A 16,318-nucleotide genomic window follows, 5' to 3' on the forward strand; every position below is an offset into this window, starting at 1 on the left:
GCAACTTTGATGTGTTGACTGGACGTTAAACTTCACATTAAAAACGAGGCAAGGAATATATTAAAAAGTATAGGTATTTTTGTCATTATTAGCATATTATTATTAGTTCGCATGGAATATATATTGATTGAATATAAGATCTAGGATCGCAAGTAAAATATTTTTCAGGGACCACCAATTGTTAGCAGCTCCCCTGCTTTAGCAACCAAAAGAGCTGTATCTATATTTACAAACAAGATGATATTCTTTCAGATTCAAATAGAGTTGGACTAAAACATACATTCATTTTAAAACTAAGGATAAAAGCTCCATCAGTAAAGATGTTTATAAGAGTAATGTGATTTGTCATTTTTGAAGTCAACTGCTGTCCACAGACAGCGCTACACTGCCCTCCAGTGGAGAGCTGCAGAACTGCACATCTGATGCATCTGAATTCAGGAGGACTTTCTTCTATCGTTACCAATTGTATCTTTTTGCTGGTTTCATGAATATGTTATAACCAACTTTCTCTTCACATATCATCAGCTTCCAAAGCTGATGATATGTGAAGAGAAAGTGTGGAACTGAAAACATTTACTAAAAAACTGGAAATTAGTTACATTTTGGGGTACTTTACTTGAGTATTTCAATCTCAAATTCAGATTTAAAACATGTACTTTTATACCTCAATACATGTATTCAATAACTTAGGTATTAGCTACTTTGTCTATCCAAATTAATAGGAAAATATAAAGCAACTTAAACATTTGGTTATTAGTTCGAGCAAAGATAAGGCTATGTTGAACCCTGGGAAATTCACAAACTAACAAAATATTATATAAAGTCATTAAAAATGATCTCTACCTTTTACCTCAACTTTTGTAAGGTAACCATATTATTTTTGACATATTTTAGTGTCAGAGCACTGACTGAACATATTTAGAGAACTTGATGCACAAAAAGTTTTAACAAGGGTGTAATTATTTTTTGGAAAATATGCTCAACCAATCGGTCGGTTTGGCCTTTTATGGTAAACTAGCAATATGACTTTTTCAGAGTTTCATAGATGTTTTCCAATAAAATATGGTAAATACATAGCTAGATTCATGGTAATAGTACTACATCTAGTGCCTTATGAGTGTCAGAGTGAAAGAGTGATAATAATTTATATAGCACCTTTCATGCATGGCATTCAGCCCAAAGTTGCACACAGATGAGCAAGTTAGGCCAACACAGGATATAGACATTTGCTGTTAGGCCAGCTGTTTGTTGTTAGGCCAATTCAGCATATACAGTAAGATGAGCAAGTCTTTTTTTTATTATGAAAAACACTTAACATTACTTTTTTCCATTTTTTACAATTATAATTTATTATCTTTTATGAATATATCTGGTTGTATATATTGCTCATTTTGCATAAAAGAAAAAAATGTATTTCAGTTTGTGTTTTATTTGAGTTTGATGCATACACATACTGTACTGTATGATGATTGTTGAAAATGCACTTTTACCATAAAAGGCCAGCTCGACCATTTGGTAGAGGCTCATAAAAACAAAACTGTGTGGTCAGTAAACAATTTTTAAAATTGTTTGTGGTTATTTGTGGCCCATTTGATAAAAAAATGCAAACAAATAATTTCCCATTGCTTTTTTCTTGGTCTGGCAAGCAATGACACATTACTGCATCATAATTACAATCCCATTCAATTATATACTGCACATTTTTCTTAACTGGCCCATTCTGCCTAATAAGTACTTGTGGTACTATATTTAGATTTTGATTATTTGACTATACTTGACTTACATTTTTGATTGCACAACTTGTATTTGTTATACACTTTTTTACACATTGATTTATGAACTCTTACTTAAGCAAAATATCTGATTACTTCTTCCACCACTGACTTATTTGTTTTTTAAGGCTCCAATCCAAAGTCTTTCATTCCTACATCACATCATTGGTCAAATTGAGCAGGCAAGGGGGGGATTGCAAATAATTAATAATAAAATCAGGATAGACAAGTTATGTTTTACTATTAGGAGATGACATCAATTTCAATGTATGTGTTTTTTGTTGTATCAAGTGTTTTACAACTGCAATTAAAAGTGGAGTAAACTAAGACTGCATTTGTGCTCAGGAGCTAAAACTCCTGCAGAGGCTGTTCACGGGACTGACCCACAGAGGGAGCCCTCGCTGAGGCCAGAGGAACCACTGCAGGATCTCCTGTACTCACAATTTATGAAGATTAAGATGTCAGGCGTCTGAGACAGAAAGCACAGGATCAGGAGTGTGTGTGTGTGTGTGTGTGTGTGTGTGTGTGTGTGTGTGCAGCTTTAGATGAAGAGGTTTCTTTACTGCCCGTACATTAGTGCTTAATCTTCCCTAACAGGATAGACTGCAGCCTCTCCGCTGCATCGCTGATGATGGAGCCGGTAATGATGGAGGAGGAGAGGGAGAGGTTGACAGCTAAGCCTGAAGTAAGCTACTTTGGCACGGGGCGACGCACGCTTGGTCGCACAGCCACTGGTGTGTATGTGTGTGTGTGTGTGTGTGTGTGTTTGTGTGTGTGTGTGTGTCCAGTTATTTAATCAAACATGTGAAACCAATAAGCTTAAAGCACTAATAAGACATAAAGCCACTTTGGGTTTAATTTGCCTGAAGGATGAAAGACAACCAGATGTGTTAGGGCCATCGCATGGCAACAAACCACATTGTCAGACACATGGTACTGTTTACTGTTCCGTTTACTCAGACCAGCCAGAAAATCATAATTATATGATGTTTTACCCCACACTTTATTATAATAGCCAATTATGCTGTACGCTGTTATAGCAAGTGATATCTTATTGTATACTTCACTGTGCTTTAACTTCTCACACCACTATGTGATTTGGCTTGAGAAGGTATCGTACTCATGAGTACCGTTTTGTATACTGCCTGCAATGTCGTTTTAGTATCTATTTTTAATCCAAATGTCCGCCCGGGAATCAATACAGGCTTATCTTATAAGACATGTTATGAAAAACTATAAGCATGTTAATATTTAAAAAAATATTCACATTTATTTATATTTGGCTCTTACAGTCGGCCTTCATCAAAGCTTTAACATTATTCCTTAACACTTAACAATAGCTCTATTTATGTTTAGCTCACAAAAATCACAACAAAAAAAGGGAAATATTTTGTAGAATAAATCTCCTTCAATATCGTCTTACTGATTTGTGCTGGAACTTTCTTATAAACTACTACCTAACATTAAAATACTTCATCTAAAAAGTACTATAGTGTACAAAGTGTAATCTCTCCCATGCAATTGCCAACACAACTGTCTTTATGGTTAGATAACACAAGAGAAACAAGACAATACATTGATTTTGTAATTGTATACCACCAACCCTTTGACCGTGTCCCAAATGAGTGTCTTTTTCCCCTTTTCCCCATTACTTTGTCAGTCAATTTGAGGTCTGCTGACTTTAGGGGCCTGGTGCACAGTGGCTTCCATGCATGTTCAGGATCAATATCCTGCTGGAAAATGAATCCTTTTCCACACATTACTGAGTCAGAAGGGGGTAGCATGGTATTTTCCTCTCCGGCAGGAGTGTAGCTGATCCGTTGGATAGTCGGTTTATTCAACATATTTGGATGATTTTTACACATGTGTACGAGAATATAGGTGATGTAATATTGATATGTAAACCTGCTTGAGGTATTTACTGTATATCAACTGTTCCCAATCATTGGAACCCGAGCAGTGCTATAACATATATCTTTATAATAATATTTCAAATGATAATATGAAAACACTGTGACAATGTGCAGAAATCATTAACCTGAATCTGCTGCCTAACCCGGCTGGATGAAAGGATGATATACGTTCATGTAACATAGTGGGATTTCTCACACAAGGTTTCTAATGAGTGTTTTGGAAAGCTGAAACAAGTTTCTGAGGTTTACTGATGACTTTTAAAGTTAAATGTCTATCAATACTCCTAGATAGTTACATTAAGACACGTGTTCTTTGTCTATACAGCCCTGCATTAAAGAAAGAAGAAATGCCTTCAGTTAAAGCCGCTATGGAAGCCGACAGCATGTCTCTGTTATATATCTGGAATGTGAAACAACTGAACACAAATGTCTGTTTGCGCTCATCTTCACACGCACACACACACACACACACACACACACACACACACACACACACACACACACACACACACACACACACACACACACACACACACACACACACACACACACACACACACACACACACACACACACACACACACACACACACACACACACACACACACACACACACAACTAGAAAGATAAATGGTTTAACATTATAACAGTTACAGCTACAAGGTCAGTGAGAAGGCATGTGTCTTTCTCTCCTTGTGTCTAACTGGACAGGCCGGTGACAGAATCACAGATCTCCTCTCTGGACAGACATAAAACCTCTGTTTGCATTAAAGTCATCTGTCTTTATTATACTCTTAATTTCATCCTTAGACTTCAGTTCAATATATATAATAAACACTGTATGCAATGTGTGGCTGTTTTCTAACTGGAGCTCTATGATCATAAGTCAAATATTTAAACTCAAGCTGTATGATGTCCATCAAATGTTTTTAAATAAGATTTATAGGACATGGCTTTCAAAACGTCCTCTGCAGAATAACGTTCTTAGTTGTATCGAAAGGCCTGCTCCTTTGTGGTTTGCATGTATACTTGTTTATGTGTACTGGGCTTATATGGCATTAATGAGGATATAAGTCACAGGTTACTTTTGCTTGCAAGGCTGTCAATATTATGTAAAATATTATGCACAAAACAAGAGAAAATAAACGTGAACTGCACAAGATAGAACAGTAAAATGTGACTTACTCATTAATGCATCAGTGTTTTAAACCCAACATTTAAAATATGAATATGTTATGGTAAACGTCATGCATACCTTTACAACAAGCATTTACTCAAGTAATATTTTCAATGCATGACTAATAAGTAATATTTGTTCAACACTTAAGAAAACAATCATTACTGTGAAACCCCACCAACATATATATATATATATATATGTTTTATTAGGATCTTTAAAACCAAAGTTAAATACATAATTAAAACATGCAATAGTTGGGATTTGGCCACTGAGCGCTTGTATATTTTTAACTGACTATTTCACCTTGGATGCTGTCTTTTATCAAGATGTGATTTTAACTTGCTTGACTCTTTGTGGTGTGTAGGTCTTGTGAGGTAACATAACTTTAGGTAGATTGATGACAACAAAAACTAGCTTTTAGTATTTAGCATTAGTGTGATCAAAACAGAAGTAGGAGAGCAATGAATAAAGGGGTGGAAAAAACGAAATAAAAACTTAGAAGACTTGGACACAGCATGTTATCTTGAGATTTTAAATTGCTTTATTGATTCACTGCAGGAAAAAATGTGTCGGGATACAACTGAAACATCTGCATGGTGTAAAGCTTGATAAGGTACAGCAGTACTAACATTCAGGTTGTTTGGGATTCAACAAGCCACACAAAGAAAGCACAAATGGCCCAAGGCAGTAAACATAAGGCAGTATCTTTTTGAACAGATAAAAGACTCAACTCAAAATGAACATAAAACAAGAGACATTAAAGCCTGTAGCAACTGAAGTGACCTCAGACGTGAGGGGTATGTAATACCTTGTCAAAATGTACACACAAAGACCCTCTATGTATGGAGAACACCCAACAGATGATCAAATAATACCGACCTAAAATCGAATACTTAGTCATTGAAATCGTCGTTATTTTTCAAAAGATACAATAAGTGGAAAATGTAATTCTCTTGAAATACACTAACACATTTACAGGATTCATCTCATCACATTCCTCCGTTTTGCCAATGAGGTTATGTTTTTGGATTACAGTAAAATTACCACCTTCAGGAAAGTTAGCATAGCATGGGCACAAATTATGTTCAGAACATTTCGATCACAACTTGAGCATGAACGCCCTCCTCAACTAGGAAAGATATTTTTTGAATGTGTTGTTTTAACACTCGGATCAATAATATAACAAGGTATCTTTTTAGAATCCATGTTTTCACAATACGACTTAAAACTCAAACACACAGGAGCAGGAAGAGCGACTTCCCACCTGGGGATATTGGATCATCCTGGGGGCATGTGAACTATTCTAGTCCAGGAAGGTATTCGTTATGAGCACTTTGACGAGCAATTACTACCGTTGCTCACAAGCCTTAAATCCACCGTAAGACATTTCGACACTGAAGGTAATCCACAACAACTGGGAACAACGCAATAGCAGGGCTGAATGAATTCATTGTACAAACATCCATTTCACAGTCACTAGTATTGGGCACGTTGTGGACTTTTGGTTTTCACTTATTTTCTCGGCCCGCCTCCCTTCCCCTTCTTAAACTGGGCGATCTGATTGAAGATATCCAACAGGTTAGTAGGGAGGTCTTTCTTAACGCTTCCTTCTGGCACTGAGGTCAAACTACTCGGTCTGGTGTGATTTCCCGCACCTTCTGATTTTCTACCACTTCCTGGTACATTTTCGTCTTCCCCCTTCCTGCTATCCTTCTCTCCCTTTGCCTCTTCTACTTCCTCCCGCCCTCTGTTCTCATACCTACCTCCATCGAAGGAGTTCCTCTTGGGCGCGTCATGTCTCACCCTACTCTCTACGCTCTTTGACGCGGAAGCAGAGTTCCCTAAATATTCAGGGTTGAAATGAGATTTCCGTGAATACGCAGACTCGGCGGACGAGCAGGACACTGTTCGTCGTCTGTTCTCCCCCAAGCTGCTTCTCCTCTTGGAGTCACTTCCTCTCCTTTCTTTCCCGTTATCCTCCCTCCCTCTCTCACTGCTCTTCCTTTCTCCACTCCGACTCCTCCTCTCCTCTCTTTCCTGGCTTTGACTGTTTTTCCTTTCCCCTGTCCTACTCTCCTTTCCGTCCCTTCTCTTCCTTTCTGTTTGTGACGAGTCGGACTCTTCGTCCTCTGAAGCTGCAGACAACGAATACAGCTGGGAGATGCGTTTATCTTCAGCATCGTTCTCCACTGCCTCCCCCTCATCCCTCTCCCCAAACCTCGGGCCTCCCTTCTGGTTGAGAAAGGTGGCGGAGGTGTTTGGAGGAGCGGGGTACCACTCCACCTCTTCCTCTTCTTCCTTCTCCTTCCGGTCTTTCTTGCTCTTACCCTCCTCGCTCCTCCTGCTGCTGCTCTCCTTTGAGGAGATCCTGCGATGGCGCTTACTTCCCCGCTTCCTCCTTTTCTTCTTCTTTTTGGACCTCCTGCGAGAGGAGTCAGACGACGAAGAAGAAGAAGGAGAAGAGTCTCTGGAGGAAGCGGTGGATGAGGGATTGGAAGACGCTGATCTCTTGCGTTTCTTCTTCATTCTGTAAAAAAATAAAAAAGACATCCACTGAACATTTCATCCTCATAAACATGAAATGATTTGGAGTTAAGGATCTCAATGACTTCATATGTAGCAAATGTACCTGACACAGCTTTAAAAGATCAGAGACAACTCACCTCTTCTCCTCTTTTAAGATCTTACGCAATTTCTCAGCGCTGGTCTGGCTGCTCGTAGCTTTGTCCTGCTCCTTAGCCACCGCTTCTTCTCGCAGGCGAATTGAGACCTTTAAGGCCGCCGGGTGATGCAAGGCAAGACATAACAATGGCAAGCAAAAGTCCACAAAGACACATTCAAACACGCCACGACCCAAGACATGCAACAGCGACCCCGAAATCGATCAGTTATCAGCCATTCATTTAGTAAATGATTCATGTTGGAGAAAAAGGAAAGTCAGAGATTTGAGAAGGACAGCAGAATGTTATGATCACACGCCACAGACGACATGATAAAGAAATAGACAGAGGGTTAAAAACAGTTGTGTAATCCAAGAGAACGGTATTGGCAGAGAAGCAGAAGAATAGACAGAGAGAGGTACAGGCAGAGAAAGCACAAAGCATTTGTTTCCCAATCAGACAGAGAGAATGTTTCAACGTTACCGATTTGGACCAGGGGGACGCACGAGAGTCCAATAGAGGAGTTGGTGTCATTGTGCCGTTTATTTATTTTCACCACCGCAAAGCACGTGACAAGGCCATGGAAGTTGAAGGGTCAAAGAGTCAGAGTCCCGAGGCCGCAGACACACACACAAACACCAAAACACTTCATCAGTCTTACAAACCAACATGGATGAGTTTAGGTAGAACAACTTTCAAAATTCATATTTAGTGTTAACACGTGAAAATGGAACAGATAAAGTGTATTCAGTGTGCATCTAAACAATAACATATTGTAGAGGTTGTTGAAAAGACTCCAGAAACACTTAGTATCATATAGTTTCCTGTTTATTAATTGTTAATATACTGAGTAAAGACTTACATTATACAGGGCAAGGTTTGACCTATCCAGTTAATAGCTGCCTACAAACCCACAAGGAATGTCTCCTGTTTGGATATGAATCTTAGACGGATATTAAGCTGGTAAAACATTAGCAGACACACAGGAGTTTAAATCCTTCCTGCTTTTTGTCTCTATTGGTTAATAATGAGATCATGTAAAGTGGCCAACAGGGAGGCAGTTTGAAAATATATGCATGTACAACAAATAATCTGATCTTAGAAAACTGCCAAACATCAAAAAGGAAGAATTCCCGTTCAAGTTAGTTTCTAAAGATGAAACACCTGCAACAGCTGTGTGTCTGTTGTGATGTCATTGCAAAATCTCAATAGTCAAGTTGTGTGTCTGCACGCCCTTGATTATAAGATTCATGCATGTCTTATCCGTGCTTTCATTTAAACCCCTTCATTCTTGGCCACTCGGGGGCAGTGGAAACAAGGCTGTGAATGAGCAGTTCCCTAACTAAGCAACCAGCAGCTGTACAGGTTGAAGAAAATGTGCCTTTATTTGGAGTTGTGTATCTGGTTCTTAAGCCTTTATGACTGTTTTCACACACCAGTAGTCATGTAACTCTGCTACGAGAAACATTTTGACTATAGTCGCTCTATGAAAGAAAGACTGGGTCACAAAATACACAAAGCTTCTGAGAGCTCTTTATTCATTTGATTTCCCGAAGTCAAACAATCCACTACATTGAAATGTGAGCTTAGCCAAGCCTCTATATGCACATTATTGTTAGAGTGTGTTTTAATAGATAAGGCTCAAATACAGAGTGCATTTCTGCCAACTTTCACCTAGCCCAGCGTGTTTGTGTGTGGTTCCCGCTCACCTGTATAGTCTCGGTTATTTTGTGCAGCGCTTCCTGGGCCTCAGGGTTTGACTCATCGAGAGATAGAGCTTTCCTGTAAAGTCCCTCTGCTGTGACCAGTTTCTCCTGTTCTTCAAGCCTACACACACACACACACACACACACACACACACACACGCACACTTATTTACAATTATCCCAACAAACCAGATTCAAATTGACTACTCGTCTGCTCCAAAGCAGTGTTCCTAACATCCTTAGCCAGTGTTGACTCATCAAATACTTTGTTTACAGTCTACTTCTAATTATCATTTTAATTGTAGTTTAAAAAAGGGAGGTAGTGACAGTAAGAGGTTGTTTCTAAGGGCGGAGCAACTGCTGGGAAAGGCCAATTCTTTGTCACGCACAATAATAATCATAATAACGAGACACTCAACTAACAAAACCTCTCTAGACTGTAATCAAATGATTCATGGAAATGGAAGCACTGCTAAATAGAAGAATAATCATCTGTTGCCTTTAACCGCGGCCCTCACACTGAACCTGGCTTTATATTAACTCAATATAAATAAGGAAGTTCACTGGCAACCTTGTTGTTGCATGAAATAAGTCATCCAAGCAGGAAGTCCCTTCGTTATGCCTGCAGCACAGAGGCACGAGGACGTAGATCACAAAGGTTAATGCAGTCGTGTTTTTTTCATTTTCTGAAAAACAACCAGGACTGAAGAAAATGCTACTGAGCTGTTCACATGAAATCATTAAAGCTATTTGTTAGTTATCATTACATTTGAATGTATGTTGAGCAGTATTGTATTCAATTATCCTTCCTCTTGAACTCATGAAAGCAAAGGTAGCAACGCTTACTGTTTTCCTCTCTCCACTAGAGTCTGGCAGAGGTACTTGTTGGCATTGCGGTGGTCTGGACAGTTCTCCAGAGCCAGTTCAAAGTCTGTTATGGCCTTCATTATGCTGCCTTTGTTAGCATACCTGTGAATGACAACAAATAATACGATCAAAAAACATCTAAAAAGGAGAATTCCGTCATCCTTGAGAAGCAACTATGCTCCAAACTGGATTTATTTTCCTTCTCTTTTTGCTTAAACCTTGTGGTTTCACTAACTGTGGGTGTTGTGTTTGAGCATCGATGCAGTTCTCTGGAACATGTATCTGTGATGTAGTTCGTAAAGGAGTTTCCTTTTGCTGTGCCTGGCGCCAAGACAAAGAAATACGTGTATTTCCAAGCACATTAGACAATGAAGAGATGACAGGGGCATGTTCAGAAATATTGTTTCTCATGTTCTCTTTCAAATGACTTACTCTTTGACTGAGGCATTGTTCTTACGTGTTACTCACAGGGCACACATAAACATGTCTTACTAAAAAGGTATTGTCTTAACATTCACCAAAATATAAACCAAGTAAATGGGTTGTAAAAGTGTTGGTATGATTGTCTAAAAAAGGTAGAAATCAACTTTCAAGAGGACCTATATGAAAATAGTTATTATGTAAACTGTGAGCCCAAACAAGAGTGATATAGTATAACATTCAATAAAGTAGAATCAACTCACAGAGCTCCACGTGCCACCAGAGCTTCTACATTATTAGTGTCGATATCCAGCGCTTTGTTGTATTCATTCATGGCTTCCACATGACGACCATGTTTGAAGTGGTCCACACCTGCACGGACACTGCAAGAGCAAAGGCAGACAAGGAGCACGGAAAAAGCATTGTATCAACGTCAGAGGAAGAAAGACTAGAACATGGGATCATTTTCCCTTTGTGCTGCGATATCTATGAGAGACCAATGAAACACTCTAGCTTTACCACTTCAAGGCCCACGATGCAGACTGTCTCTTCCTGATTGCTGAGGCAAAATCCTCCTCGTGAAATAGTTTACTGTGGAGAAAAGAGAACGAACTTCAGTGAGTATCGACCATCTAACAGCTCTCTGTCAACGCTGTAGGCTTCCCGTTCTTAAAGAGAATCAGTGTTTCCCTGCCTACAGCAAAGGCCGAATAACAGCTTGCCAAGATTAAAGTAAAAAAACATTAACACTGGCTGTTAGAAGACATGCAAGGCTGATGTTCTAAGCGTTGGCCTTTGTACTGGGGCAAGTCAAATACTGACTTCTGGGTCAACTCCAGTGAACATCCCTTCAACAACTCAGTATTAGCACTTGATTTCCCAGCTCGGGGAATGGGACAGTCCAGAGGTCACATGAATGCACAGTTGGCATGGCTGGAAGGTCTGCGCTCTCCAGGTGCCATTCTCAGTCATATCTTTTTTCAGGCCAGCTTACGATAACCAACTTAAATTTCACGGATTGCAACTTGCCTCGACATTTGTAACACATAGGGATAAGATGTCAGCCGTTTGTTTACCTCTGCAGTCCTCTCATCATTGATGGTGGTTGGGTGTCACTAACTCCCACCTTCTCCAGCAGGTATTCCACTACAGAGGGGTTGTGGTAACCATGGCAGCTCTTCAGTATACACTCGTATGTCTCACGGGAGTCAGCGGCTGCACGAAGGCTACGACTAAAAGAAAGAGGAGAGGAGTCAGACAGTTACACGATCTACAAGAAAAAACTGGTTTTGTGTTGAAGGGCTTATTTTATCTTCTGTGGTGGTCACTAAGCATTTACAAAGCTCACAGAGAAAAAAGTGAACTTGAGCTATATTCATGAATGAAATTGAGCTTTATTAAGTTAATTGAGATTGAGCTTTTTTAAGCACCTGGAATAATCTATATTAGTGCATGACACAGGGTCTCTACCATTGACAGACACATAAGGTACATTGGGTATAAAGCAAGTATCCTTCTTGCTAGTGGGATGTTTTTGATTCAAATGCATCCCACATCCATTCATTTAGATATACATTCAAAAAGTAATGTTACAATTGCTGTTCAGTACACCACCAAACCGTTTCAGGCACATTTGGATTTGTATTATATATTTTTTTTAAAGGATTAGCTTTTTAGAGGTTTGTGTTGTTTATTTTGTCATTTCATGTTGTGTAGTTACCTGTAGTGTATGGGCAGCTCCTCGCGAGGAAAGACACCCAGCTTGATGTGCTCCAAGCCGGGAGAAAGAGCAGCCTGTTGGAGAGAAACTGTGATTTTCTCCTGGTAGCGGTCGATGTCTTTCACTGCAGCTACAGAAGGAGAAAATGAAGCACTTAGATTTGCTAACACAAGTGTCTGTTGTTGCAGACATGTAGGGTAGCTTTACATATACATTGGTTGTATATTAGCAGTTTAATTGGAAGCTGGCTGAAAGTCACACAAATATGCACACAGTTGGTTGTGTTACAGATGCCTAGCAACCAATTATCTAGAAACAAGGTCCCGTGTTTAGTGCTGCATGTGTGCAAAGGAAAGTCCAGACGAAAAGTGAATATGAGAAAAACACTGACCTCTAATGAAGTCCCCGATCTGGTAATAGGACAGAGGATCGTCATGGCTGCCAGTGGAGGGAACTTCTCGTATGTGACACAGAGCCTGAAGGTAGAAAGGGAAGAGAACAAATGGCTGGTTGATAAATGACTGAAATGATGAGTGCTGTGTTTTCTACCAGGTGTGAGGTCGGAATGAGGTTACTAAAATAAGAAAAGCAGGTCCTGCTGAGCCTTTGGAAGAGAAGATTCCCAGCAGCCAAACAAAGGTATGAAACACAGTATGCGTAGATGAGACACATTGTCCAATGTCAGTCATTAAGGGAAGCAGAGTTGGTGCCAGTAAAGCTGGCCAACTGATCATTCCTATCTGCTGAAACTACAAGGATGACTGAGCGCTTTACATCTTTGAAAAGATTTGTGACATAGCTTGAGTGACATACCGACAACTCCAGGTCGTCTATGTCTCTCCTCAATCCTCCTCCCGTGCAAAGCAAAGTGAGAAAGAAGCCGTATTCTCTGATGTTGTTGATCCTCCCCACCAAAATGTCTCCCTTTTCCAAGTCCCTATACAACATGGTCCTTCTCTCCTCATAAGACACCTCCATGAATATCTCCATCGGTGGCATGATGGCATAGGGCTCTGAAAGAAAAGCAGACGAAAGAATAAAATGCTGCTATGCAAGTAAGCCCAGCAAGAATGTTAAAAAAAAAAGGTACGTTACAATCTATATTGTATTAAACAGTTTAGGTGATCCCAGATAGCTCGAGGGGACTCGAGAGCTCTTCGTTGAAAAGGTTTTTTTGCCAAGTCAAAAGAGGAAAATGAGCTGCAACGATTATTTGATCAACGGGAGAGTAATCGGAAACTATTTAACTATTTAAACTATTTAACCCAAAGCGTCTTTGGGTTCAAGAAAAGCGCTATAGAAATAAAATGTATTATTATTATTTGAATAACGCCATTTATTTCTTCTTAGGTGTGGATAATTACAACGGTTTACTACTACTTCTCTATTGTATATAATATTAAAATGAATATCTTGAAGTTTTTTGTGACAAAACAAGACATTTAACCTGCCAATGGAAATCAGCGTTAAGCGTTCTTTTAGATGCTGTATTGGGCTCAGTTTTAAAGCTAGTGAAGATTAGGGTATCATATAAAACTAGAATACCAAAGGAATTCATAAGCTAGCTTGTCTGGCAGGATGCTTAATAATGCTCAAAGGATGGCATGGCCATATTCACTGGAGTCCCGTGTATCTAAAATTATGCAGTTTTGGGCATGCAGCATAAACAAGTTATTTTCACCAAATCTCAAAATGGTTTCTGCAGCAGGAGCACCTTGACACTCTTGGGTTTGAATAAAGTGGGAAAAGCTGAGACTGTTGTGGATTCAATGACGCTAATTGTTCTCATGTGTGATGATGTTAGTGCCCATAGTAGCCATTTCATTGTGTCTTAATGTGGTAATCAACCATTTCTTTTAAGTCTCAAGTAAAAGTATGAAAAAAGACCTGAATCTGTGTGACGAATGGTACAAATCCAATTATTCTTATTATTATAATAATCATATTATTATGACATGACCTTACCCACACATTCAACATTTATTTTATATTACATTTGGGAGCGTAATGTGGACGAACGCTGAGTGTTGTAGTTAAACACAAACCTGTGGCATCCTCCTCCTCCTCCTCCTGCTGCTCCTCCTCCTCTTCTTTGTGAGTGGCTGTTTTCCATGTTGGACAGAACAGGATGTCAGCCTTTCTGGCAATGAACTGCTCAACAAGGGGGCTGTCCTGCCCATCACTCTTGCTGCACAAAAAACAAACATTGTCACTGTTTATTAGAGGCTTTTAAGCAAATAGCCGTCACACCTTTTCCATTGACATTGAATCCTCGATTCCTTTCCTCGCTTCTTCCCGATACAAAAGCCAGAGGAAAGAGACAAAGCGGTACAATATCAGGAATTATCCATTATTGTTATCATGAACTCATGGTATACAGGTGCAGAGGGAGAGGACACTTTTCAGTTATGGGCCTTCTTCAGGCGACAAATTCACAATATGAAATCACAACATCTTTGTTTTAGAGATCCAGAGGCTTCAGGGCATTCACAAGAGGCGTCACATTACCAACACAAATACAATAAGTAATAAAGATATCATCGAAACAAGTCTACCACTGAAATACATGGATTTAAAGTGATGGTTCAACCAAAAATACAAATTAAAAAAACATTATTTTAATATAATTCTGACTTTTTCCAAGCAAAAATGCCAAATATTCATTAATTTAAAGATTTTAACTTAACATGTTTTGGCAGACAAGCAAGGAAGTCAGCCTTTGGAATTAAGGAAATTGTGACACTATTCACACTTTCAAGCAATTCAAGGAAACAATTGCGTTATTTGTTGATAATTAACATAATTGTTACTTGCAACATTAAGTGACACCAACAAAGAGTCAAGCGATTAATAAAATAATCAAAAATCACAAAATATTGTATGTGCAAATGTAGGAAGTGATTGTTTTTCTACAGCAAAAGTTGAAATGGAAGTTCTCAAACTATGGTGTATGAACGTCAATATGCAAAGTTTAAATATATTCACAACTAAACAAAAACCAAAAGGAACAGGATGAAATACCTTTCACACGTGGCCTTGCACAGGTCAGACACCACAGCCTGGAAGTCTGGGTTTTCTATTTGTTCACATTTGAGTTTGTTGAACAATGATTCTCCATGATATGTCAGACACTGCCTCAACAAGTCCCTGTCCATTCTGATTCCACGGGACTGCAGTCACATTATAGTGCAAGTCAAAGATACAAATACAGCAGCTGTTGACTATATAAAGAACGATTGAGCTGTAAGTAAACTCTAGAAAGTATGAAATGTGTCTCAGATAAATAAATGTAAGAATGTAATTACTTGAGAGTCCATTCAATACAGTTAAGCGTTATTTAGATTCACAACGTTGCCCTGCATCGCTAGCTAGCCAAACAAACGCTAGTTAGTTATGCTAACAAACTGGGACGTGGACTTTTTCCTTCGTAAAAACGGAGTATATTCCAATAGTTTTTGCATGAACAAGGCGCCGCTGTTTCTAGTAACACAAAACCATGCTATCATTTTAATTCTGCAAAGTTTAGCTTTAGCAGAAAACTCGACAACTCAAACCTTTTGCCACCACACACGGAAAAGTGCGCATGCGCAAGTTGTGTTACACTGAAACTGTCGGAAGAAACAAATGCACATAGGAACCATAGACTGTATATAGGAACCAAATTCCTTCAACTGAAACATTCATTCATCAAAAAAAAGAAGACGTATTAGAGCAATAGAGATGGGATTTAACACTCAGAAAGCCACTGAGTGCGTTTGATTTCGGATTACAGTGACACACACAGTGCGAGGTTTATTTAAAAAAATTTTTTTAGGAGTGTGCTCCCTCTCACTCCTGTTCGGTTATGGCTAGAAAATGATCCGTCTTGTGTAAATATGACGTCACGTTCTCGTTGTAATCGAAGCGGCTCGGAAACTCTCGTGAGAGTTTTACACAAGACGGATCCTTTCTAGCCATTACCCTATGATTTCCCTCCTGTTCACTGTCCTTCGGATTCCTGTACATACACAAAAGGGGAGTTAGTCGGTTACGTAAGAGTCAGCATGCGGGACCAGGATTCTGGGATGTGTAGTCTTTCTA

General features: G+C 39.2%; 1 protein-coding gene across 1 annotated transcript; it reads right to left on the bottom strand.

Moving 5' to 3' along the window:
• Positions 1-5,383: 5,383 nt before the first annotated feature.
• Positions 5,384-15,999, bottom strand: ttc14 (tetratricopeptide repeat domain 14). The gene is made up of 12 exons (XM_034237465.1): positions 15,260-15,999; positions 14,284-14,426; positions 13,052-13,251; positions 12,630-12,714; positions 12,239-12,368; positions 11,595-11,750; positions 11,038-11,109; positions 10,782-10,901; positions 10,078-10,200; positions 9,235-9,352; positions 7,529-7,635; positions 5,384-7,392 (listed from the first exon to the last, which is right to left on the bottom strand). The coding sequence occupies exons 1-12, from the start codon at positions 15,391-15,393 to the stop codon at positions 6,378-6,380; spliced, it is 2,403 nt and encodes an 800-aa protein (XP_034093356.1). The 5' UTR covers positions 15,394-15,999; the 3' UTR covers positions 5,384-6,377.
• Between the last annotated feature and the right edge of the window lie 319 nt (positions 16,000-16,318).

The sequence above is a fragment of the Gymnodraco acuticeps genome, unplaced genomic scaffold (assembly GCF_902827175.1).
Source record: "Gymnodraco acuticeps unplaced genomic scaffold, fGymAcu1.1, whole genome shotgun sequence".
NCBI classification, from domain to species: Eukaryota; Metazoa; Chordata; class Actinopteri; order Perciformes; family Bathydraconidae; genus Gymnodraco; species Gymnodraco acuticeps.